A 25,512-nucleotide genomic window follows, 5' to 3' on the forward strand; every position below is an offset into this window, starting at 1 on the left:
ACCCACTCCTGGGCTGGCCCTTCCCTCAGGGAAACGTCTCCTGACCCCACTGATCTGTGGGGATTCCGGGTCCCTTCCAGCCTGGCTGCTCCCTGAGCCCTGGCAGTGCTGGGGGTGCAGGATTTGGGTGAGGAGGGAGGGCAGGAGCCCCTCAGTGCTCCCATTTTCATGGGATTGTGCTCCCCTTTTCCTGGGGATGCAGGATTTGGGTGTGGAAGGAAGGCAGTTCCCCCTCAGGTTTCCCATTTTCTTGGGATTTTTTTGGGATGTGGGATTTGGGTGAGGAAGGAAGGAAGGAGCCCCTCAGTGCTCCCTTTTCCAGGGATTTTCATGGAATTGTGCTCCCATTTTCCTGGGGATCCATGATTTGGGTGAGGAAGGAGGGCAGTGCCCCTCAGGGCTCCCTTTTCCCAGATATTTTCCTGGCTGGAAGCAGGGAAGGGCTGCAAAAGGTGAATTTCTGCAGCCTTGCATTTTCTCCCACCTTTCCTCTGGTTTCACAGAGAACTTTGGGTTTGGTTTTTTGGTTTTTTTTTCCTTTGTGAGGTTCTTATCAGCTTCAGGAGCTGCTGGATGCAGGGCAGGCAAGCCCAGGCTGAGATAAAACCATCACAGGAGCTTTGTTCCCTTTTTAAAGCCAGGCTTAAACCCTCTGCCTTTGCTGGCAGCTCTTCCCCCACCTCCACGTGCACAGATAAGAGCCCAGCAAACAGAAAACAGCAGCCAATTAATAACCTGCTTGTTGCCTTTTTTTTTTATTATTATTTTTTTTTCCCTCATTTTTGCCTCCCCTGCTGGGGGTGGGGGAGACAAGGATGTGAGATAAAATGTGATTAATCTATAATTGGCCCGGGGAAAGGCATCTCGAGCGAAAAATAAACCCCCACGTGGGTGGAACTCCTTGCTCAGGGCTCCAAAACATGAACAGCCCAGCCCAGGCAGATGCCCAAAGACTTCCCAAAGATCCCACAGGAGATGGGCAAGGGCCTGTTCTGGGGGGCTGCCAGGGTGCAGGAGGGGTTTGGGGGCCAGGGGACGCGGGGAGGGGGTCCCTGCTGGGGAGGGGATGGGTTTGTGCTGCTTGTGTTCCTGGGCTGGCTCTGGGACAGGGTTTGGGCTGGGAAAATGCTGGGATTTGGATGAGGTTCACTCAGGAGCTGGGGGAGGAAGGGTTGGATCAACCTGGAGGGCTGGGGAGGTCCCTTCCCCTCCCAAAGCTGGGCAGGGTCACTGTCCGGCCTAACAAAGCCAGGGCTCAGGTCTGGGGTGCAGAAAGGGCTGGGCAGGGTCACTGTCCGGCCTAACAAAGCCAGGGCTCAGGTCTGGGGTGAAGAAAGGGCTGGGCAGGGTCACTGTCCGGCCTAACAAAGCCAGGGCTCAGGTCTGGATGAAGAAAGGGCTGGGCAGGGTCACTGTCCGGCCTAACAAAGCCAGGGCTCAGGTCTGGGGTGCAGGAAAGGGGCTCCTCCTCGCTCCCCACCCCGGGTGATGCAATAAATATTTGAATATTGATGAGTGGGGCTGAATATTTGAATATTGGCAGGGCGGGGCTGAATATTTGAATGTTGATGAGCGGGGCTGGGCTGGGGGACAGGAGCACCAGCCCAGCCACTCTCCATGGCAACGGGCACCTCGCTCAGCCCGAATTAATTAATGCCCACCCCAAATTAATTAATGCCCAGCCCTGCCGTTCCCACTGCCCCTTTTGGGCACAATTTTTTTTAATCCAATATAAGCTTTTTTTGAGCACAGTAATTGTAACAGATGAAACAGGTTAAAACAACATATTTCACCTATGTGAGCAAACTGCAAACTAAATAATTTAAACCATTCATTCAAATCATTGGGAATAATCCCATTCTCCATTTAAATACGAAATGGATTTTTGCTTTAAGTTCAGAATTAACTGTGTGTCTCAGGCCATGGCCATGGCCAAGCCAGCCCCAGCTCCATTCCCTCTCCCCATCCCCTTCCCTCAGGATGAATCCCACAATTCCCATCCCCTGGAATTTTTACACCTCATCTGCATTTTTTAAAAAAACCCCAAAGAGAGGGAAGGAGCAGCTCTGGGAAGTGCAGGAGAGACTCAGACTCTTCAGAAAAATGATGAATCCCTTTAGATACCGCTGGGAGAGGAGGAGAATTCTTTTCCTTTTGATTTCCCGGGATTTATGGGATTTATCTTGTGCTGGGGCAGGAGAGGGGGAGAATCCTTTTCCTTTTGATTTCCTGGGATTTATCTCTGGGTTTGCAGCTCCAGAATCTCCAGGCAGTCAAAGGCAGACGCCTGGGAATTGAAGTGTAAATGAGGAGTTTGATTTTCCTTTTAGGATTCCTCTTTTCCCTTTTATGTAGGTCAGGCTCTGGTTCTGACGTGTGGGGGGCACTGGGGGGCACTGGGGTACCCTGGGAGGGGGCACTGGGGCAGGGAACACCTCAGGGAATGGATGGGGCTGTCCCAGGGAAGGGGAGAATCGGATTTTAGGGAAAGGTTTGGGGGCTCCCTGTGTGTGTGTCCCTGTGCCCCCTGGCATGTCCCTGTGCCCCTCATGTGTCCCCATGCCCATTGGGATGTCCCCGTGCCCATTGGGATGTCCCCATGCCCATTGGGGTGTCTCCGTGCCCATTGGGGTGTCCCCATGCCCATTGGGATGTCCCCATGCCCATTGGGGTGTCTCCGTGCCCATTGGGGTGTCCCCATGCCCTTTGGGGTGTCTCCGTGCCCATTGGGGTGTCCCCATGCCCATTGGGGTGTCCCCGTGCCCATTGGGATGTCCCCATGCCCATTGGGGTGTCTCCGTGCCCATTGGGGTGTCCCCATGCCCATTGGGATGTCCCCATGCCCATTGGGGTGTCTCCGTGCCCATTGGGGTGTCCCCATGCCCTTTGGGGTGTCTCCGTGCCCATTGGGGTGTCCCCATGCCCATTGGGGTGTCCCCGTGCCCATTGGGATGTCCCCATGCCCATTGGGGTGTCCCCGTGCCCATTGGGGTGTCCCCATGCCCATTGGGGTGTCCCCATGCCCATTGGGGTGTCTCTGTGCCCATTGGGGTATCTCCGTGCCCATTGGGACGTCCCCATGCCCATTGGGGTGTCCCCGTGCCCATTGGGGTGTCCCCATGCCCATTGGGGTGTCCCCGTGCCCATTGGGGTGTCCCCGTGCCCATTGGGGTGTCCCTGTGCCCGCAGGGTGCCGGGGGATGCTGTGTGGCTTCGGGGCCGTGTGCGAGCGCAGCCCCTCGGAGCCGGGCCAGGCCTCGTGCGTGTGCAAGAAGGGTCCCTGTGCCCCCGTGGTGGCCCCGGTGTGCGGCTCCGACCACTCCACCTACAGCAACGAGTGCGAGCTGGACAGGGCCCAGTGCAACCAGCAGAGGAGGATCAAGGTGGTCAGCAAGGGACCCTGCGGTGAGTGAGGGACCCTGGCTGGCCCCGGGGCGGGCAGGGACACCTTGGGCTGTGGCTGGAGGGATGGGGACAGGGCTGGCGACACTGGGGGATCATCAGAGCTGCCTTGGGGCTCAGGAGAGTGTGGTAAGGAGGAGAAATGGTGGAGAAGTGATGGAGAAATGGTGGAGAAGTGATGGAGAAATGGTGGAGAAATGATGGAGAAATGATGGCCACGGGCTGGGCCAGGGACACCAAAGGCTGTGAACGGAAGCTGAGGAATCACCAGCTCTGCTTTGGAGGTCAGCAAACTGTGAGGAGGAAAATTATGGAAAATTGTCCATTGCTGCTGAATTGGGGCATTTGGAGGGACGGATTTGGGGAATATTGGGATATATTGGGGTTATTCCACAAGAGGAATGGGGGCACATCCTGTGCCAGGCTCTCACCTGTGCTGTGTCCCCTCCTCCGTCCCTCAGGCTCTAAGGATCCTCTGAAGCTGTGGAAAACTATCCAGTGCTGCTGGATTGGAGCATTTAGAGGGATGGATTTGGGGGATCTTGGGATACATTTGGGATATTCCACGAGAGAAGCGGGACATCCCGTGCCGCGCTCTCACCTGCTCCGTGCCCTCACCCCCGTCCCCTGCCGTGTCCCCAGGCTCCAAGGACCCCTGTGCCGAGGTCACCTGCAGCTTTGGCAGCACGTGTGTCCCCTCCCCTGACGGCCAGGGCGCCCGGTGCGTGTGTCCCTCGTCGTGCAGCGGCGTCGCCGAGAGCCCCGTGTGCGGCAGCGACGGCCGTGACTACCGCAGCCAGTGCCACCTCAACAAGCACGCCTGTGACAAGCAGGAGAACGTCTTCAAGAAGTTCGATGGCCCCTGTGGTGAGGAGGGCGTCAAACGTCTCGGGGAGGAGGGGGTTAAAAAATGTGCCCAGCTGGGGTGGGGGTGCGGGGGGAAGGAGAGGCGGGAGAGTGGAGGAGGAAAGGGCTGGGGGGTCAGGGGGTGGGAAAGGGGTGTTTGGGGAGGAAAAGGGCAGAAAAGGGGTGGGTTGGGGAGGAAAAGGGTAGGGAAAAGGGTGGTTTGGGCAGAAAAAGGGGTAGTTTGGGTTGAAAAAGGGCACAAAAGGGGTGGTTTGGGTAAGAAATGGGTGGTTTGGGTAGGAAAAAGGTCACTGTGGGCAGTGAAAGGTCACCGTGGGCAGTGAAAGGTCACTCTGGACAGTAGAAGGTCACTCTGGACAGTAGAAGGTCACTGTGGGCAGTGAAAGGTCACTCTGGACAGTGAAAGGTCACTTTGGTGACGGCTGCTGAGCCAAGAACCAGGCAGTGCCTCCTTCCCCTGGGTGTTTGTGCTCCAACCCCGCTGACCCAGAGAGCGACTCCAGCACCGGGGTCAGCTCCTCCTGCTGCTGCCCTGGCCCTGCTTGGGGCAGGGAAATGCTGCTGCTGCTGCTGCCTGGCTTCCCAAAGAGATCCTGGAGCCAAAACACCCCAAACAGCTCCTGGAATCAAAACATCCTGGAATTAGAGCATCCCAAACAGCTCCTGGAGCCAAAACATCCCAAACAGCTCTTGGAATCTGAGCATCCCAAACAGCTCCTGGAATTAAAGCATCCCAAAAGCAGCTCAGGATGGGGAAAAAGGCAGAGTTTATCCCAGTGCTGTTCCCTTTGGAAATGGGCTCAGTAAGGACTGAGTCCTTAGGAGCACAAAGGAAGATCTGGGGGCTCTTGGGGAAGGAGCAGAGCCTGGGACGCCCCGGTTTGGGCAGGGAGTGACAGTGCCAGAGGGCTGGGAGTGACTCCATGGAGCACAAAGGAAGATCTGGGGGCTCTTGGGGCGGCGCAGGGATGGAGCAGAGACTGGGAAGCCCCGATCTGGGCAGGGTTTGGGCAGGGAGTGACTCCTTGGGGCAGAAAGGAAGATTGGGGGCCCCAAAGGGATGGAGCAGAGCCTGGGAAGCCCCGGTTCGGGCAGGGAGTGACGATGCCAGAGGGCAGGGAGTGAGCCGTGCCTCCCGCCCGTGCCAGACCCGTGCCAGGCCGTGCCGAGCGAGCCGGGCCGCGTGTGCCGGGTGAATCCGCGGACGCGGCGGGCGGAGCTGCTGCCCCGGCCCGAGGGCTGTCCCCCGGGCAGGGACCCCGTGTGCGGCGACGACGGCGTCACCTACGAGAGCGAGTGCGCCATGGCCCGCTCGGGGGCCATCCGCGGCATGGACATCCAGAAGGTGCGCTCGGGGCAGTGCCAGCCGCAGGGTGAGTGCCCGCCCTCCTCATCCTCATCCTCATCCTCCTCCTCCTCTCTCGGAGCATCCCCTGAGTGCCCAAAGAGGCTGCCTCAAACAGAGCCTAGAGGCTGTATTCTGTTTAAAATAGTAGTAGTTCTTTGTTAAATGTATTAATATGTTCTTTTAATAAATTATCTAATATATAAATATATAAAAATAATTAATATAGCATCATACATTATATATTTTATTAATATATTAATGTTCTATATAATACATTATAGAAAATATTAATATACTTATTTATTTAATGTATTATTTTTACAATATATTTTATATAATGTAATATATTTTATATAATATATAGTACATAATATAAATCAAATATATAAAATAATAATACTATATATAAATATAGAAATAGATAAAATAATTATATTATAGAAAATAACTATATTATAATATATAAAATATAGAAATATAAAAATATATATTAAATACAATATAATATATTAATCATATTATATAATACATTATATAGGTACACATAATAAATATATATACAATACATTATATATAAATATATAATAAGTATACTTTATTATAATACTCTATATATTAACATAAAAGCCTAAACTTGAGGCATCAGTCCAGTACGTGAAAAACATAAAACTTAAAACCTGAGGCATCAGTACAGAACCTGAAAAATATTACCAAAAATACTAAAGCATCAGTACAAAACCTGAAAAATATTTTAAAAAAGTACAGAACCTGAAAAAAATATTTTTAAAAAGTATAGAACCTGAAAAATAATAAAAAAGAATGCTAAAGCATCAATACAGAACCTGAAAAATATTAAGAAAAATACTAAAGCATCAGTAGACAACCTGAAAAATATATGTAAAAAAAATCAGTAGAGAACCTGGAAAATATTAAGAAACCCGCACTAACCCTCGCCTGGCGTGTCCCACAGACCAGTGCCCGGAGCCGTGCCGGCTGGGCGCCGTGTGCCTGAACCGGCGCGGGGCCGCGCGCTGCTCCTGCGAGCGCATCGCCTGCGACGGCGCCTTCCGGCCCCTGTGCGCCCGCGACGGCCGCACCTACGGCAGCGACTGCCAGCGCCGGCGCGCCGAGTGCCTGCAGCAGCAGCACATCCCCACCCGCCACGACGGGCCCTGCGGTGAGCGCCGCCTCGGGCCCGGGCGACCTGGCCTGCACCACGGGGCCACGGGAGGCTGGGGGGCCCAGGCTGTTCTGTAGGGATGGTGATCCCCAAGGTGCCCGACTGGGATGGTGGGCCCCAAGCTGTCCCACGGGGGTGGTGTCCTGTAGGGATGGTGGGCCCCAAATTGTCCTGTAGGGGTGGTGGGCCCTAAATTGTCCTGTAGGGGTTGTGTCATGTAGGGATGGTGGGCCCTAAATTGGCCTGTAGGGATGGTGGGCCCCAAGTTGGCCTGTAGGGGTTGTGTCATGTAGGGATGGTGGGCCCCAAATTGTCCTGTAGGGATGGTGGGCCCCAAGTTGGCCTTAGGGGTTGTGTCATGTAGGGATGGTGGGCCCCAAGTTGTCCCATGGGGATGGTGTCATGTGGGGGTGGTGGGCCCCGAGTTGTCCTGTAGGGATGCTGTCCTGTAGGGATGGTGGGCCCCAGATTGTCCTGTAGGGATGGTGGTACCCAACTTGTCCTGTAGGGTTGGTGTCCTGTAGGGGTGATGGTCCCCAAGTTGTCCTGTAAGGGTGGTGGTCCTCAAGTTGTCCCACAGGGAAGGGATGGTGGTCACCAAATGGTCCTGGATGGGGATGCTGTCCTATGGAGATGCTGGTCCCTGCCATCCCACAGGGATGCTGGTCCTACCCTGTCCCACAGGAATTCTGGTCCCCAATTGTCCCATGGGGATGCTGTTCCCTCCTGTCTCATAGGGATGTTGGTCCCCAGATTGCTGTCCCATGGGGATGCTGTCCCACGGGGATGCTGCTCCCCTCTCCTGTGGGAATGCTGATCCCCCACCTCCCCGGGCCCTCTCCAGGCAGGATGGCTGAGGGCTGCATGGGTGCCCCCTGAGCAAGCCCTGGGCTCAGCCTGGCGCGTCCCTGTCCCGTGTTTCTGTCCTTGCAGCAGCCCCGCTGTGTGCACGTCTCCTGTCTCTGTCTGCTGTGTGACACAGGGGACACCCGTCTGTGTTTGAGCCACGTGTCTGTGACCTCCTGCTGGTTTCTGTCCCTCCCCACCATGTCCCCCTCGACCCATGCCATCCATCGCTCCTCCCAGGGTAGTGCCAGTCTCCAAATCCATCCATGCTCTCCCTTCCATGCCTGCCTGCTTCTCTCCACCGGGAACTCTTCCCTCTGTGCCCTCTCTGCAGCTCTCACCGTGTCTTTGTCTCGTCTCTAGGAGAAGCTCCCCCATGGACCTTTCTCAGGAGGATGGGATGGGATGGGGCTTTGGATCCTTAGGAGTGTCCAGGTGTGAGGTTCTCCCCCTGGGAAGTGCAGGAGGTTAAAGCAGCCCCTGCACTCATTTGGATGAGTTACAAGTTGTTCATTTCGGCTCAGTTTGGGTTTTTCCCACCTCTGGAACTGCGTCCTGTACTTTTAAGCTGATGTTTGATCAGGTATCAGCTGGGTTGAGCCTCCTGAAGTGCCTGGCAATCAGGATCCCACGCTGGGGATGTGTTTTGTTGGCTTTGTGCTCCTGCTGGAGGATTTCGAGGCTGCCAGACCCAGCTGCTGGAAAGGAATTTGTCAGGTTCCCAAAATCCCACTCAGAATAATCACAGCTGTTATTTTTAAGCCTCCATTTCCCTGTGTTCCTGGTGGGGGAATGAATGGCTGGGAGTCAATCCCCCAGGTTTTCCCTGTGGGAAGGGCTGTGATCCCATCAGGGGGGAGTTTTTGCAGCCCTGGCTCTCCTCAAACCCTCCCCTGTGCCTCCTTGAGAGGCTGAAAATTCCCAAATTTCTGGGATGAGCAGGGAATTCACGCTGCTCTGAGCATCAGCCACACATCATTTCCACCGTGTTCTGTGGAAAAAGGCCAGGAGCAGCAGGGTGAGGTCCTGGTGCACCTGCCATCCCTCCCTCCACCTCCCTCTCCTTGATTTCAGCTCGGCTCCCTCCTGCCCAGCACACATCTGCTTCCAGGAGCTGCATCCTGGTGGGACACGAGCAGAAAATGGGGGAGTGAATCAAAACCAGGGCTCTGTCTGCCAAAAGTGGGGTTGCAGAGTGCCTGTGACAGCTCCAGGCAGCCCTGGAGCCCATCCCCAGGAGGTGTGAGCAGATTTTTTTTAGCCCTGTCAGCTCTGGAAAGGAAAAGGAAAAGCTCTGAGCTCAGAGCTGGGGAGCTCATCCGTGCCTGGGAGCTGTGGGAATGCAGAGCTGGGCAAGGGCTTGGCAGCGTTTTAACCCCTCACAAGCACCTGCCTGACAAGCCCTGAGCTCTCCCGCCTTTTCCAGCAGCCAGGCCAGGGAGGCAAAGCCAAACAAAACCATCCAAGCCGTTAAAAGGGAAGTAAGCGATCGGAAGAACAATTGGAAAATACATCACACAGGAATTTCTATTTTGTAGCTAGCTGTTACAAGCTTGCTTGTTTGCTTGTTTTCAGCTCAGGTCTTCATTCACAAACAAGTTTTGCAATTTTAATTGGTAAAATAATAATTCTTGATAAGCATTCATCGTCAAATTTCTTGGTTTGAGTCATTCTGGGTGCTGCAGCTCAGAAAGAAGGGATGGGATGAGGCTGACATGGCCAGGAGTGCAGGAAAGAAGGAAGGAAGGTGTCTGTAGTTGCATCTGTCTTTTCCTCTCTCTGCTGTCCTCTCTTTCTCTTTCTCTCTCTCTCTTTCCTCTTTTGTCTGTGTCTTGTGTTTTACAGTGTTGCCTGTGTGGAGGAAGGAATTCTGTCCTGGCACAGCCTCCTGCTCCCTGCCCGGACACCTCTGCTGGGAGCTCGCCTCTGCCCCTGCTCCGTGGCCCCCTCTCACTGCTCCCACCTGGCTCTAGCTGGGCCTGAGAGCCCCCAGGATGGAGAGCTTGCCCTGAGAGCCCCCAGGATGGAGAGCTTGCCCTGAGAGCCCCCAGGATGGAGAGCTTGCCCTGGCCTTTGTCCCATCCCTGGCCCCAAACCCTGCTGGAGTGGAAATTGCTCTTGCCCGGTGCCCGCTGTGCCCTCCAGGCAAAGGAGAGTGGGAGCAGAGGTGGGTGCTGGGAGCCCCCCACTCCTCAGCCAGCCCCTCCCCAGGGCTGCTGCATCACCCTGGACTGCTCCTGGTTGATTTTCCCTCTCCTTCTGCTCCCAAATGACCCCCATGGCTTCCCCAGATCCTCCTGCCTGGAGTTCTGCCTGCCCTGGGCTGCCCCAGCTGTGCTGCCCCAGCTGTGCTGCCCCAGCTGTGCTGTGTGTCCTGCTTGTCCCCTGTCCCAGGGCTCCCAGCTCCCTCTGCCAGGCTCGCAGGAGCTGATTCTGCTCGGAGTTGGCTTCTCCTGGGAATGTTCCCCTGTGGATCGGTGTCTCTGTGTGCAGGGGACATGGTATGGGGACAAAAAAGAAAGAAACGTGGGGACAGCAGCCCAGGGAGCAATTCCTGGTGCTTGGGGAGAGCTCAGAGCTGCAGGGAAGCTGGGGACGGAGGTGGAGTCGTGTCCGTGTGCCTGAAGTTGGGGACAGAGCTGGAGCTGTGTCCTTGTGCCTGAATTTGGGGACAGAGCTGTGTCCTTGTTCCTTGTGCCTGAATTTGGGGACAGAGCTATGTCCTTGTGCCTGAATTTGGGGACAGAGCTGTGTCCTTGTTCCTTGTGCCTGAATTTGGGGACAGAGCTGTGTCCTTGTGCCTGAGCTGTCCCCTGTCCCTGTTCCTTTGCAGACCCTGGCCCTAGGTAGGCAGATCCTGCTCCAGGCCCTTCCTGGCTGCCTGGCACAGGTGCCACAGCGGTGCCACCACGGTGCTGCTGGCAGGGGAGATGCCCAGGGCCCCTGAAGAGGGACCTTGCCCAGCTCTGTCTTGCTGCCAGGGCTGTGCTGTGTCTGCTGTCGCTCCATCTCCTCCAGGCTGCATTGTCCGTCCCCACCTGTGTCCTTGTCCTGTGTCCTTGTCACTGTCCAGCCCAGGTGAAACCCGTGGTGTCCTTTCCTTGTCCCAGAGGGTCACTGGGCAGTGCTGGCTCTGTCCCCAGCAGCACAGCCACTCCTTCCTCGGCTCCTGGGTGCTGGGGGGATTCCTGGGGTGTCCCTGCCAGCAGGGAGTGGGACACGGCCTCTGCTCTCACTTTGTCACCCCTGGGCATCCCCAGGGGAGGCGGCACTGCTGGGCTGGGGCTGTGCATCCAGGGGGAATCTGGGCTGAGGGCAGGACACGGGATGTGCCCATCCTGCCCCACAGCAGCTCCCTGGGAAGAGGAGGGAAGAGGATGGGGTGGGCGATGAGCAGGAACCAGGTGTGTCCTCCCCAGGCAGCTCCTCCTGGGGGGCCCCGGGAGCTTTGCAGGGAGCAGTGGATCCCAGGGAAGGGAGAAGTGTGGATCCCAGGGAAGGGAGCTGATTTTCAGGGAGCAGTGTGATCCCAGAGAGGGGAGCTTTTCAGGGAAGCAATGTGGATCCCAGGGAAGGGAGGTTTTCAGGGAAGCAATGTGGATCCCAGGGAAGGGAGCTGATTTTCAGGCAGCAGTGGATCCCAGCAGTGAGCCCTCCCCGTGGGAGCTCTCTGGAAGGTTCTGCCAGGCCCGGGCACTGTGCTGGGCCGGGCATGGCAGGGTGGCAGGAGGGCGCAGAGCCCAGCAGCTCTGACACCCACCATGGCTCGGGGCGGGCGGGTGCCCCCCATGGGACACTGTCACATCCTGCCCCGTGCCAGCCGTGCCATCCCTGTCCCCTGCAGACCTGGGTGCTCCCAGCCCCTGCCTGAGCGTGGAGTGCTCCTTCGGGGCCACGTGCGTGGTGAAGAACCAGGAGGCCGTGTGCGAGTGCCAGCAGCAGTGCCAGGGCCGCTACGACCCCGTGTGCGGCACCGACCAGCGCAGCTACGGCAGCCCCTGCGAGCTGCAGGCCATGGCCTGCCTGCTGCAGAGGGACATCGGCGTCAAGCACAAGGGGCCCTGCGGTGAGACACGGCTGGGGCTGGGCATCAGGGCTGGGTGTGTCACCAGAGGGACACCAGGGACGTGGGGCCTGTCATGAGATATGGCTGGGGCTGGGCATCAGGGCTGGGTGTGTCACCAAAGGGACACCAGGGACATGGGCCCTGCCGTGGGACATGGGCCCTGCCATGAGACACGGCTGGGGCTGGGCATCAGGGCTGGGTGTGTCACCAGAGGGACACCAGGGACGTGGGCCCTGCGGTGAGACACGGCTGGGATTGGGCTCGGGCTGGGTGTGTCACCAAAGGGACACCAGGGACATGGGCCCTGCCATGGGACATGGGCCCTGCCATGAGACACGGCTGGGGCTGGGCATCAGGGCTGGGTGTGTCACCAAAGGGACACCAGGGACATGGGCCCTGCCATGAGACACGGCTGGGGCTGGGCATCAGGGCTGGGTGTGTCACCAGAGGGACACCAGGGACATGGGCCCTGCGGTGAGACACGGCTGGGGCTGGCCTTGGGGGTGGCTGTGTCCCCAAAAGGAACATCAGCATCTGTCACAGGGGACCCTGTGGTGAGATTTGGGCTGGGATTGTTGTTTTGTTGTTCTTGTTGTTGGCCTGTGTCATCAAAAGGAACACCAGGGTGAAGGACAAAGGATGTGATGAGACTTGGGCAGGGGGATTATTTTGTGGTTGTTACAAGAAAAACCGCCAGGGCGGGATAAAAACCTCCAGGCCAGGATGAAAATGTCCAGGCTGGGATGAAAATGTCCAGGCTGAGACAAAAACCTTCTGGTGGGGATAAAAACCTCCAGGCCAGAATAAAAGCCTGCAGGCTGGGATAAAAACCAGAATAAAAACCTCCAGGCTGGGATGAAAACCTCCAGGCCAGGATAAAAAACACCAGTCCAGGATAAAAACCAGAATAAAAGCCACCAGGCCAGAATAAAACCCACCAAGCCAGGAAAAAAACCAGAATAAAAACCTCCAGAGCAGAATAAAAGCCTCCAGGCCAACAGCAGGAACTGAGCAGGGGGTTGGTGCCTCCTCCTCCCCCATGCCAAGGCAGCAGCTGCTGTGTGCAGGAGAAAAGCAGGAAAAGCACCTTGGAGCCAAATTCCTGGTGAAATGACTGGCAGGGAGGGAGGGAGGTGTTGGGAGGGGAGGATGAATCAGTGAATACCCAGGAGTCAGGGGATGTGCTTGCTGCTGTCTCCTGCAAGCAGGGAGAGCTGCTTGGAGAGGGGTTTTTTTTTAATATATACAAAATCAAGGTTTTTCTGTGCCCCCAGAAAAAACCTAATGTGAACCTTAATATGAAGCTCAGAAATACACACATGAAAGCAGCACGGAATCTGAAAATTAGAAAAGCTGAAACCTGAGGCATCAGTGCAGAATCTGAAAAATAGAAAAGCCAAAACCTGAGGCTTTCATTTCCCTGCTTTAGAAGCTCGACAAGGCCTTTACCTTGTCGAGTCTCTATTCTAAATATTTCCTAATAATAGGAAAAAAATAGTTACATTATATAAATATTAATATAAAATATAAATATATAAAATATCATATTTCCTAATAGTACCTAATAATAGGTATTTAGTAAAAGATTTTGGGGAGGTTGCCAGAGAATCTGTGCCTGCCTCATCCCTGGGAGCATCCGGGTTGGAGAGCAGAAGGTGTCCCTCAAAAATGAGCTTTAACTCCAACCCAGACAAGTTATATATAGATATATAAAAATATAAGTATTTCCTAATAATACCTAATAATAGGTATTTAGTAAAAGATTTTGGGGAGGTTGCCAGAGAATCCGTGCCTGCCTCATCCCTGGGAGCATCCAGGTTGGAGAGCAGAAGCCGTCCCTCAAAAATGAGCTTTAACTCCAACCCAGACAATTTATACACAAATATCTAAAAATATAAGTATTTCCTAATAATACCTAATAATAGGTATTTAGTAAAAGATTTTGGGGAGCTTGCCAGAGAATCCGTGCCTGCCTCATCCCTGGGAGCATCCAGGTTGCATCGCGCTCAAAATGAGCTTTACCTGCAGCCCAGAGCACCCCACAGCGGTCCAGCCCAGCCTCCAGAGCTGCTCTAACCCTGTTTTTTGCCCTGCCGTGCCCAGAGCCCTGCGGGAAGTGCCAGTTTGGTGCCATCTGCGAGGCGGAGACGGGGCGCTGCGTGTGCCCCACCGAGTGCGTGCCCTCGGCGCAGCCCGTCTGCGGCACCGACGGCAACACCTACGGCAGCGAGTGCGAGCTGCACGTCAGGGCCTGCACCCAGCAGAAGGACATCCTGGTGGCTGCCCAGGGCCACTGCAGTGAGTGTCACGGTGTCCCCCTCTTTGTCCCCCTCTTTGTCCCCTGTGTCGCCAACGCTCAGCCCCGCTGCTCCATCGCGCGGATTTGGTCGCTCTCACGCCCTGCCTGGGTGATTTTCCCTTTTACCTGGGGGATAATTTGATATTTCCAGGCTCCCCAGCAGCTTTGGTTTGGTTTCCCCCCATCTCGCTGGAAGTGCCCCCTGTGTTATTTGTCTGAGCCAAGCAGAGAAATTGGATTAATGTCCGTGGGGCCAGGGTAGGAATTAGGATAAAAATGTGTTAACAGCCAGCAGCAGAAGTGAGAGCAGGGCTGTGTTTGATCCCCTCCCTCCCCTCCATCCCCTGGGGTCAATTCCTCTTTGTTCCTCCTTTCCTCCCCACTCCCCAGCCCGGGGAGCTGTCTGGGCTAATTTCTTAATGAATTAAAAGCCCTGCTCAGCTCCTTCATTATTACAAAAGCTGTGGTGATGATTTCAGCCTCATACAAACCTGTCCAGCTGGGCTGAGATTCCCCAACAGTTTGGGGGAGGATGGCTGAGGGTGGCAGCTGCCTCCCAGAATAGATGATGAAATGGGATCTATTTCCCTCCAGAAAGAGCTGCTGGGTATCCAGAATACTCAGGGTGGGCATCCAGTTTGCACGGATTAAATAAGGAGTAACAAATTAAATTAATAACGAATTAATAGCGATAACGGTCCCAGCTCAGTGACAACACCCTGGCGGCCGCGGGGGCCGCTCGGGGGGCTGAGCGTGTCCCTCCCTGTGTCCCAGAGTCGTGTGGCAGCTCCGTGTGCTCCTTTGGCAGCCGCTGCGTGGCCGGGCAGTGCCTGTGCCCGCGCTGCCAGCGCCAGCCCCCGGCCCCCGTCTGCGGCACCGACGGCGTCACCTACGGCAGCCCCTGCCAGCTGCAGGAGGCCTCGTGCCAGCTGCAGAAGAGCATCGAGGTGGCCAGGATGGGACCTTGTGAGGACGGTAGGCTGGCCCTGGTTCTGCAGGGGCTGGGGGAAAGGGAAGGAACAGGGGAGGGAGCTTCAATTGCTGTGCGCTGTGAGACCCTAAACCCCCTCAGAGCAGCAGGTCCTGTGCCAGCCGCGCTTCCTTTGTGCCCCGTGAGACCCCAGACACCCCAAAATGGCAGATCCTGTGCCAGTCATTCTTCCCTCTGTGCCCCACAGGACCCCACTGTGCTCTGTGAGACCCCAGGCACCCAAATCAGCAGATCCCGTGCCAGCCATGCTTCCCTCACTGTCCCTCTGTGCCCCGTGAGACCCCAAAACCCCCCCAAAACAGCAGGTTCTATACCAGCCATGCTTCTTCTGTGCCCTGTGAGACCCCAAAAACCACCCAAACAGCAGGTTCTGCACCATCCATGCTTTTCTGCTGTCCCTCTGTGCCCTGTGAGAACCCCAAAACCCCCCCAAAACAGCAGGTTCTGTACCAGCCATGTTTCCCTCACTGCCCAAAGGACCCCCAGGACCCCCAGTCCTGCGCCAGCCCCCTTCCAGTTCCAGCCCCCATTCTGCTATCCCAGTTTTTTCCAATTCTAGCCAAAGTACAGGGAGGATTTTTTTCCCCATATCCCACCTAAATTTCCAGTTTTCAGTTGGAACCTATTCCCCCTTGTCCTGTCTCTGCATCCAATGTAAATTTTCCCTCTCCAGTGCCATCCCTGGCCCCTGCAGGGGTTTGGTCCTGGATGATTTTTGAGCTCCCTTCCAACCCCTCCCATCCCATGGCTCTGTTGCCTCAGCAGAGCTCCAGGGAAGGTTTTGGGGTCGGCTTGGTGAGCCTAAAAATAAAGAACCTGCAGAGTTTTCCCACTCAGGGGAAGCTGTGGGCTCCTGCTGGCACAGGGAGAGAGCTGAGGTTGCCTGGCACACGTGGGGGAGGACGTCAGAGCAGGGCAGAGCTGAGGCAGAAGGCAGAGCAGGGTGTTTGATCACAGCCCTGCTCGGGGGATTTCAGGTTGCTGTCCCTCCTCAGGCAGAGCCTGAATAATTCTGTGTGTAATGCCAAAGCCCAGCCTTTGATCACGCCAGAGAAAGGGCCAGGTTCCCCTTCCCCCATCCCTTCTCCCCTTCCAGCAGCCTTTGAAATCAGCCACAGCTCTGCTGCTGCTGCTGCAGCTCATCCTGCAGAGCCCCAGGGGCTTCAGTCCTCTCCCAGCCCTAAATCCCAGCCCCAAATCCCAGCCCTTCCCCAGCTCCACGTCACCCACAATCTCCCTATGCACACTTGGGGGTGTTTGTTTGGGATTTTGGGTCCTGCATAACTGGGATTTAGGTTCCTGTTTATTTGGGATTTTGGGTCCTGCACAGTTGGGATTTAGGTTCCCGGATCAAGGCATGGAGTAGAACAAAAGAAATAATTATTTTTGTAGAGTGTTTTAGCAAGAGGAAGAACCTCTTCCCCCTAACTTAAGTTTTCCTCTGTAAAATTTTTGTTATTTTACCTTTTGTTAAACCTTTTCCTATATCCAACACAACCTCCAATAATTCTACACCATCCCAAGCAGCAGAACTGTCTCCAGTGTAACAAATTCACCTTCAATCTCATAAAACCAAGCTCAGGGATTGAACCCATTGCATCCCTGTGCCCAGAGTGTGGCTCGGGGGGCTCAGGGAATGGCAGTGAGTGTGAGCAGGAGCCAAGCTCAGGGATTGAACCCTTTCCTTTCCTCTCTCTGTGTGCCCAGAGTGCGGCTCAGGGGATGGCAGTGAGTGTGAGCAGGAGCCAAGCTCAGGGACTGAACCCTTTCCTTTCCTCTCTCTGTGTGCCCAGAGTGTGGCTCGGGGGGCTCGGGCTCGGGGGATGGCAGCGAGTGTGAGCAGGAGCGCTGCCGCCACTTCGGGGGCTGGTGGGACGAGGACGCCGAGGACGAGCCCTGCGTCTGTGACTTCACCTGCGTGGCCGTGCCCCGCAGCCCGGTGAGCCCTGCCCTCCTTCTGTCCTCTGCTGGCTGGCACAGCCCTGCCAGGGGCTGCCCTGAGCTGTGCCCTGGCCCTGCTGCTGGCAGGTGTGCGGCTCTGACGGTGTCACCTACGGCAACGAGTGCGAGCTGAAGAAGACGCGGTGTGAGAAGCGCCAGGAGCTCTTGGTCACCAGCCAGGGAGCCTGCCGGGGTGAGTCCCCTGGGGAGGCCATCCCCGCTCTGGGGGTGTCCCTGGGGGTGTCCCCTCAGGGAAGCCATGCTCTCCTGGCTGGGTGTGTCCCTGGATGTGTCCCTTTGGGAGGCCACTCCCCCTCTGGGTGTGTCCCTGGGTGTGTCACTGGGTGTGTCACTGGGTGTGTCCCCTGAAGAAAGCCACGCCCTCGCTGCTGGGTGTGTCGTCATTGTGTCACTGGGTGTGTCCCCAGCTATGTCCCCTAAAGGAAGCCACGCCCTCCCTGCTAGGTGTGTCCCTGGGTGTGTCCCTGGGTGTGTCCCTGGGTGTGTCACTGGGTGTGTCCCCAGAGGGCAGCCACCCCTCCCTGCTGGCTCTGTCCCCAGCTGTGTCCCTGCTGTCCTTTCCCTGGCCATAAGCAGGAATTGCTCTCAGGGGCCACCCCTGTCCCTGTGCTCTGCTGTCCCCTGTCCCGGGCCTCCCCTCCAGTTCCCAGCATCTCCAGGAGGATTTATGGGAATGCTGCGGGATCCCGGGTGCCGAGGTGACCCCTGTGTCCCTGTGCCCCCCCGCAGCCCTGGCCACCACCCCGCCACCCCTGCTGGTCGTGCACTGCAGCCAGAGCGTCTACGGCTGCTGCCCCGACAACGTCACCCTGGCGCTGGGCGTGGGAGCTGCTGGATGTCCCAGTGAGTGCCACCCCCGGGGACCCTCACAGGGGCTGGGGAGGATCTGGGGTGCTGTCCCCGGGACGTGAAGCTGGACACCCCCCAGATGTAGGATCGTGGGATATTCAAGGCGGAAAAGCCAAAGCCCTCCTGAGCTGCAGCACCACCGTGGTCACAAAATCCCATCCCCAAGTGTCACACGCCACCCCTGAGCCTCATGCGCAGGGTTTTGAGCATTTCCAGGGTTGGTGATTCCATTGCTTCCCTGGGCAGCCCATTCCAAACCCTGACCACTCTTCCAGTGAACAAATCTTCCCAAATATCCACTCTGAACCTCCCCTTTTCCTCTGGTCCTGTCCCTTGTCCCTGGGAGAAGGGACTTGACCCCTCCTGCCCCACAGCCTTCCACTGATGATCCTCCAGAATCCCTGAGCCACCTCCCAGGCCTCAATCCCTTGGGAATGCTGGAGGGGACACTTTGGGTGTCCCCAGAGGTGCCTCCAGGGCCTTGGTGCCTTCAACCCATTACTGGGCTCAGGCATTTCCACCTGCCAGAGTGACAGGAATATTCCACAGAGGGAAACGTGTCACCTGAGACCTTGCAGAGGCCCAGTGACAGCTGGGTGACCCCTTGTGCAGGAAGCTGAGCTGGCCAGGGGCTCATTAATATTTATTCACTAATTATCCAAGCCAGCAGGAGCGTTTTGAAAGGCTCTCAACAGCTGAGGCTGTGGCTGCCTGATGGGGGGAAACATCCGCCATGGAGACACAACTCCAGGGTGGGGTAATGCTGAGCAGGGAGAGCTGGAAAATGGAGGGAAAAACAGCTGGATAATGGGGGAAAAAGCAGCTGGAAAATGGAGGGAAAAACAGCTGGATAATGGGGGAAAAAGCAGCTGGATAATGGAGGGAAAAACAGCTGAAAAATGGGGAAAAAGCAGCTGGATAATGGGGGGAAAAAACAGCTGGATTATGGGAAAAAATCAGCTGGATAATGGAGGGAAAAGCAGCTGGATAATGGGGGGAAAAACAGCTGAAAAATGGGGAAAAAGCAGCTGGATAATGGGGGGAAAAACAGCTGGATAATGGGGAAAAAGCAGCTTGGATAATGGGGGGAAAAACAGCTGGATAATGGGGGGAAAAGCAGCTGGATAATGGGGGGAAAAGCAGCTGAAAAATGGGGAAAAAGCAGCTGGATAATGGGGAAAAAGCAGCTTGGATAATGGGGGGAAAAACACCTGGATAATGGGGGGAAAGCAGCTGGATAGTGGGAAAGGCTGCAGGAGCTGTGGGGGTGTTGTCCAGGGGGATGCTCCAGGGGACAGGAGCATTTCCATCGCTCTGGCAGTGATGATCTTTGGGTTTTCTGGTGGAAATCCTGTTCCCCCATCCATGAAATCCATGGACTGATGATTCCAGTGGAAATCCAATGTCACCAGTCTGTGTCCCACCCGTGTCCCTCACCACTGAAGGAGCAGTTTGAGCCCCCCGGGCCAGGTTTATCCATGGACTTTCCCTCTCCCTGCTCCTGGGGTGTCCTCGCCCCCTCCCCAGGTGTCCCTTTGTGCCCCTCTCTGTCCCTTTCTGTCCCTTTCTGTCACCTCCCCGCTGGGACAAGGACAGCGCCTGCCTGTCTATCTTTGGCTGCCTCCCCTCCATCAAGCTGCTCGTTAATGAATTAATAATCACCCTCTAATAGCTTCCTTCCCCTTTGATGTTAATGAGAGACGAGCTCTTGATGGCATCGAGCTCTTGATGGCATCGAGCTCCTGGTGACAGCCTGGGGGCCGATGGAGGAGAGCAGGGGTGGCACAGGGTGGCACGGGGTGGTGACACGGGTGTCCCCTGTGTCCCTGCCCTCAGGCACGTGCCAGTGCAACCCCTACGGCTCCTACGGTGGCTCCTGTGACCCGGGCACGGGGCAGTGCTCCTGCAAGCCCGGCGTGGGCGGCCTCAAGTGCGACCGCTGCGAGCCCGGCTTCTGGAACTTCCGCGGCATCGTCACCGATGGCCGCAGCGGCTGCACCCGTGAGTGACGGGGACAGGGACAGTGAGGGGACACTGCCCAAGGGTGGGACAGGGGTGGGACACTTCCCTGAGGGACAGGGATGGCACATCACCACCCCCCTTCCCACATGGCTGTCAGGCCCCCCTTCCCCTTTCCCACCCTATAACTGCATTTTCCCCTTTCCCACCCCATAACTGTGTTCTTTCCCCCTTCCCCACCCCATAACTGTGTTCTTCCCCCGTTCCCACCCCATAACTGTTTTCCCACCCCATGACTGTATTTTCCCCCCTTCCCCACCCCATAACTGTTGTGCCCCATCCCCACGCCGTGCCCTGTCCCTGTTGCAGCGTGCCACTGTGACCCCGTGGGCTCGGTGCGGGATGACTGCGAGCAGATGTCGGGGCTGTGCTCCTGCAGGACGGGCATCACGGGCATGAAGTGCACCCAGTGCCCCGACGGCAGCAGCCTGGGCACCACGGGCTGCCACAAGGGTGAGGGGTCCTGCTTGTTTGGGGTTTGGGTCCTGGTTATTTGGGGTTTGGGTCCTGCAGTACTGGAGGTTTTGGGTCCTGCTTATTTGGGGTTTGGAGTCCTGTTTATTTGGGGTCCTGTTTATTTGGGGGTTTGGGTCCTGTGTATTTGGCATTTGGGGTCCTGGTTATTTGGGGTCCTGTTTATGTGGGGGTTTGGGTCCTGTCAATTTGGGGTTTTGGGTCCTGTTTATGTGGGGGTTTGGGTCCTGTCAATTTGGGGTTTTGGCACCTGTCAGTTTGGGGTTTTGGCTCCTGCCTAACTGGGATGTTTTCCTGGATCCCTCTCTCCCTGCCCAGACCCCTCAGCCCCCAGGTCGTGCAAGGAGCTGAGCTGTGACTTCGGGGCCTCGTGCGTGGAGCTGAACGGCTTCGCCCACTGCGAGTGCCCGTCCCCGCTGTGCCCCGAGGCCAACACCACCAAGGTTTGGGGACACCCCTCTGGGGGGCTTTGGGGTGGGACAGAAAATCCTGCAGGAGCTGTTCCCTGCTGGGCAAGGGGGACACACGGGTCACAGATGTCCCCTGGCACTCCTGAGCCGCCCTGGGTCACTCTGTGCCCCAAAGGAGCCCCCCAAAAACGCTGCCATCATTCCCAGTGACCCAGTAGTGTCACTGGGAGGGGCCCAGAGGTGCAGCTCCGGTGTCCCCTGTGTCCCCAGGTGTGTGGCTCTGATGGTGTCACCTACGGGGACCAATGCCAGCTGCGGACCATCGCCTGCAGGCAGGGCCAGCACATCACGGTCAAGCATGTGGGGCAGTGCCATGGTGAGTGTCCCCAGGGTAGTGCCACTGAGTGTCCCCTGGGGCAGTGCCACACTCAATGTCCCCTGCACAGTGCCACACTCAGTGTCCCCAGGGCAGTGTCAGCCCCATGTCCTCAGGCTGGCCCTGCCACCCCATAGGACATCCCCTGGCACAGGATCTGCCCTTCCCAAGCTTTGTCCCCCCCTCCCAGTGCCACCCCCTCACCTCCGTGTCTGTGTCCCTGCAGAGTCCATCACCCACACGAGCCCCCCGGTGCCCCCCACGCCGCTGCCCACGGTGCCCCCGGAGCTGCCCGCGCCCCCTGGGGCCACCCCGCGGTCCCCCCTGCCCACCGGGGCGGCCACCAGCCCGTCCCTGCCACCAGCCAGGCCCACAGAGCGGGGCCACCCCACCACCAGGCGTGTGACAACGGCCAGGCCGGCCACCACCACGGCCTGGGTCACCCACGGCGCGCACAAGGCCACCATCCGCCCGCTGGCCACTGTCCCCGTGGTGGCGGCCACCAGCCAGCCCGGCTACAGCGAGTCCGGCAGCGCCGAGGGCAGCGGGGACCAGGACATGGGCACCAGCGGGGACCAGGAGGCCAGCGGGGCGGGATCTGCTGGTGAGTGCCACCCCCGGGGCTCTGGGGGGGCTCTGAGTGTCCCCAGGGCAGTGCCATGCTCAGTGTCCCCAGGGCAGTGCCATGCTCAGTGTCCCCTGGGCAATGCCACACTGAGTGTCCCCAGGGCAGTGCCATGCTCAGTGTCCCCAGGGCAGTGCCCCTGAGTGTCCCCAGGGCAGCGCCATGCTCAGTGTCCCCAGGGCAGTGCCATGCTCAGTGTCCCCAGGGCAGTGCCATGCTCAGTGTCCTCAGGGCAGCGCCATGCTCAGTGTCCCCTGGGCAATGCCATGCTCAGTGTCCCCAGGGCAGTGCCATGCTCAGTGTCCTCAGGGCAGCGCCATGCTCAGTGTCCCCTGGGCAATGCCATGCTCAGTGTCCCCAGGGCAGTGCCATGCTCAGTGTCCCCTGGGCAATGCCATGCTCAGTGTCCCCTGGGCAATGCCACACTGAGTGTCCCCAGGGCAGTGCCATGCTCAGTGTCCCCTGGGCAGTGCCACACTGAGTGTCCCCTGGGCAATGCCACACTGAGTGTCCCCAGGGCAGTGCCATGCTCAGTGTCCCCTGGGCAGTGCCCCTGAGTGTCCCCTGGGCAATGCCACACTGAGTGTCCCCAGGGCAGTGCCATGCTCAGTGTCCCTTGGGCAGTGCCATGCTCAGTGTCCCCAGGGCAGCGCCATGCTCAGTGTCCCCAGGGCAGTGCCATGCTCAGCGTCCCCTGGGCAGTGCCCCTGAGTGTCCTTAGGGCAATGCCATGCTCAGTGTCCCCTGGGCAGTGCCACACTGAGTGTCCCCAGGGCAGCGCCATGCTCAGCGTCCCCTGGGCAGTGCCCCTGAGTGTCCTTAGGGCAATGCCATGCTCAGTGTCCCCTGGGCAGTGCCACACTGAGTGTCCCCAGGGCAGCGCCATGCTCAGTGTCCCCAGGGCAGCGCCATGCTCAGTGTCCCCTGGGCAATGCCACACTGAGTGTCCCCAGGGCAGCGCCATGCTCAGTGTCCCCAGGGCAGCGCCATGCTCAGTGTCCCCTGGGCAGTGCCCCTGAGTGTCCTTAGGGCAATGCCATGCTCAGTGTCCCCTGGGCAATGCCACTGAGTGTCCCCAGGGCAGCGCCATGCTCAGTGTCCCCTGGGCAATGCCATGCTCAGTGTCCTCAGGGCAGTGCCTCTGAGTGTCCTTAGGGCAGTGCCATGCTCAGTGTCCCCTGGGCAGTGCCACACTGAGTGTCCCCAGGCCACTGGGGGCTGTCCCCTGGTGTCCTCAGCCCCGCCCTGGGTGTCACCACGAGCAGGGCGGGTGCCATGCAGAGGTGTCACTGCTGGGTGTCCCCCGTCTGTCCCCCAGGCGAGGAGGAGCCTGACGAGGGCCAGGTGCCACCCACGCCTGCCATCGAGAGGGCCACGTGCTACAACAGCGCCCTGGGCTGCTGCTCCGACGGCAAAACCGCAGCTGCCGACAGCGAGGGCACCAACTGCCCCGGTGAGACTGGAATGGGGGACTGGGGTCCCTTGGGGTCCCTGTGGGGTCAGGAGTTCGGGATCTCTCAGGGTGGGAGGACACAGAACTGCCCAGCTGGATTTGGGACTTGGAGGAAGGGTTGGAATCACTTTGGGGTCAGGAGTTTGGGATCTCTCAAGGGGGATGACACACAGAGCTCTCTAGGTGGATTTGGGGCTGGTTTGGGATCCCTTTGGGGTCAGGAATTGGGATCTCTCAAGGGGAGTGACACACGGAACTGCCCAGGTGGATTTGGGGCTGGAGGAAGAATTGGGATCACTTCCTGGGGGTGTTTGCTGTCCCCTGATCCAGCTGGGATTTCTCCTCCTTCCCGCAATCTGAGGAAGCACAGCCCCACCTCTGCTCTGTCAGAATATCTTCGTTATCCTGAAAATTGTTCCTCAGGGGCCATGTCCCAGATTTTTCCTCACTCAAGTCCTTCCTTGTTCCTTGGGGTTTCTAGTAGGACATCCCCTTTGCCTCTAGGAAAAAAAACTTTCCCTTTTAACCCATAAAGGACAGCCCTGTGTGAAGGGAAAGGGAAGGGAAAAGGAGAGGGGAAAGGGAAAAGCAGAAGGGAAAAGAGAAAGGGAGAGGGAAAGGGGAAGAAAAAAGGAAAAGGAAGAGGGAGAGGGAAAATGGAAAGGGAGAGAGAAGGGGAAAAGGGAAAGGGAAAGAAAAAGGGAAAATGGAAAGGAAGAGGAACCTCGTGTGTGGTTCCCACAGCGGGATCTCTCCATCCTCTGCAGCCCCAGGGCAGGATCCAGCCCTGGCACTCCTGCTGCAGCTCCAGGCTGGTTTGGCAGGGCTGTGGTTGCCCTGTGTCCCCCTGGCCCCCGGCCCCGGGCAGTGCCCCATGGGTGCCCGTGGGTGCCCCGGGGCCCTGGCGTGTCCCCTGTCCTCTAACGTGTCTCTCTTGTCACCCAGCGGTGCAGGGGGGCTGCTCTCCGCGCCGGAGCTCGCAGGAACCCGTCTGGTAAAAGCTGCCATCTCCAGCCTGGTCCTTGCCATCTGCTCCAGCACTAATCCTCCATGGCTGTGCCCGTCCCATCCCGACTAACCCGGCACTGGCACTACCCCCACACTGCCATCCCCCCTGCCAGGGACCGCGGCGCTCCCTCGCCGCCCCTGCCCAGCTCAAGGGCTTTGTCTTGTGTTCCCTCCTCCCGCAGCCACCAAAGTGTTCCAAGGAGTGCTGATCCTGGAGGAGGTGGAGGGCCAGGAGCTGTTCTACACCCCGGAGATGGCCGACCCCAAATCCGAGCTCTTCGGGGAGACGGCGCGGAGCATCGAGAGCGCGGTGAGCTCCGTGCCCCTCGTGGGGGCACAGCTGGCACCAAGGGGACCCTGCAGGTGCCCTGAGGGGCTGCCCCAGAACAGAGTTACACAGTGAAGCAGGGGTTTGTTAAAAGGATCTCCTCAATGGATACACCTTGGGCCTACACTCAAGATGAACCCAAAATGGTCGATGGTTCCCTGTCCCAATTGATTTATGGATCCCATTCTTCCCTTGGCCCTAAAGGGCAGCTGGAATTGTCACAGAACATCCCTGTCCCACTTTATTTATGGATCCTGTTCTTGCCTTGGCCCTAGAGAACAGCTGGAATTGTTTATGGATCCCATTTTTTCTTGGCCCTAAAGAGCAGCTGGAACTGTCACAGAACATCCCTGTCCCACTTTGTGGATCCTGTTCTTCCCTGGCCCTCAAGAGCAGCTGGAATTGTCCCCTGTCCCCTCCCTGTCACCGGGCTGCCTTGCAAAGGCTGGGAAGCAAATCCTATCCTGGATCTTTCCCTGGCAGGATCCCCGTGCCAGGATCTTCCCGTTAACCCTTTCCTTCCCCAGCTGGACGAGCTGTTCCGGGGTTCTGATGTCAGGAAGGATTTCAGGAGCATCCGAGTGCGGGACCTGGGCCAGAGCAGCACCGTCAGGGTCATCGTGGAGGCTCACTTTGACCCAGGTGGGGCCATTCCCAGAGGGAATTCTGGCTGGGAAATCTGGCTGGGGAGGAGAAGGGAAGAACCATCCTAAAATTCACTGGGGTTGGGTCTTTTATCCTGCAAAATTTCTGTGTGAGCGGAGATGGGAGGAGCTGCACACTAAGGAAGCTGGAAGGGTTTTCCTTGGGAAGGAAGAATTGTTTTCCTTGGGAATTGAGGGATTATTTTCCTTGGAAAAGGAAGATTATTTCCATGGGAAAGGAGGGTTATTTTCCTTGGGAATGGAGGGATTATTTTCCTTGGAAAGGAGAGTTATTTTCCTTGGGAAGGAGGATTATTTTCCTTGGGGAAGGAAGATTATTTTTCTTGGAAAGGAAGATTATTTTC

At 57.2% G+C, this 25,512-nt stretch overlaps 1 protein-coding gene across 2 annotated transcripts in view; it reads left to right on the plus strand.

Moving 5' to 3' along the window:
• The window catches only part of AGRN (agrin), a 73,304-nt gene that overhangs the window by 31,719 nt on the left and 16,073 nt on the right, over positions 1-25,512 (plus strand). The window contains exons 5-22 of one of the 2 annotated variants that reach the window (XM_066563778.1): positions 3,190-3,405; positions 4,045-4,269; positions 5,418-5,642; positions 6,588-6,794; positions 11,488-11,709; positions 13,813-14,007; positions 14,783-14,983; positions 16,793-16,938; positions 17,028-17,133; positions 17,691-17,804; positions 19,647-19,811; positions 20,139-20,282; positions 20,622-20,746; positions 20,984-21,089; positions 21,316-21,693; positions 23,033-23,167; positions 24,358-24,485; positions 25,031-25,145. In XM_066563778.1, the coding sequence (XP_066419875.1) occupies positions 3,190-3,405; positions 4,045-4,269; positions 5,418-5,642; positions 6,588-6,794; positions 11,488-11,709; positions 13,813-14,007; positions 14,783-14,983; positions 16,793-16,938; positions 17,028-17,133; positions 17,691-17,804; positions 19,647-19,811; positions 20,139-20,282; positions 20,622-20,746; positions 20,984-21,089; positions 21,316-21,693; positions 23,033-23,167; positions 24,358-24,485; positions 25,031-25,145 (3,153 nt within the window). Of the gene's footprint in view, positions 1-3,189; positions 3,406-4,044; positions 4,270-5,417; positions 5,643-6,587; positions 6,795-9,278; positions 9,811-11,487; positions 11,710-13,812; positions 14,008-14,782; positions 14,984-16,792; positions 16,939-17,027; positions 17,134-17,690; positions 17,805-19,646; positions 19,812-20,138; positions 20,283-20,621; positions 20,747-20,983; positions 21,090-21,315; positions 21,694-23,032; positions 23,168-24,357; positions 24,486-25,030; positions 25,146-25,512 lie in introns of those variants that run through there. The other variant, XM_066563779.1, reaches the window with a different exon arrangement.

The sequence above is a fragment of the Molothrus aeneus genome, chromosome 21, assembly GCF_037042795.1.
Source record: "Molothrus aeneus isolate 106 chromosome 21, BPBGC_Maene_1.0, whole genome shotgun sequence".
Classification (NCBI taxonomy): Eukaryota; Metazoa; Chordata; class Aves; order Passeriformes; family Icteridae; genus Molothrus; species Molothrus aeneus.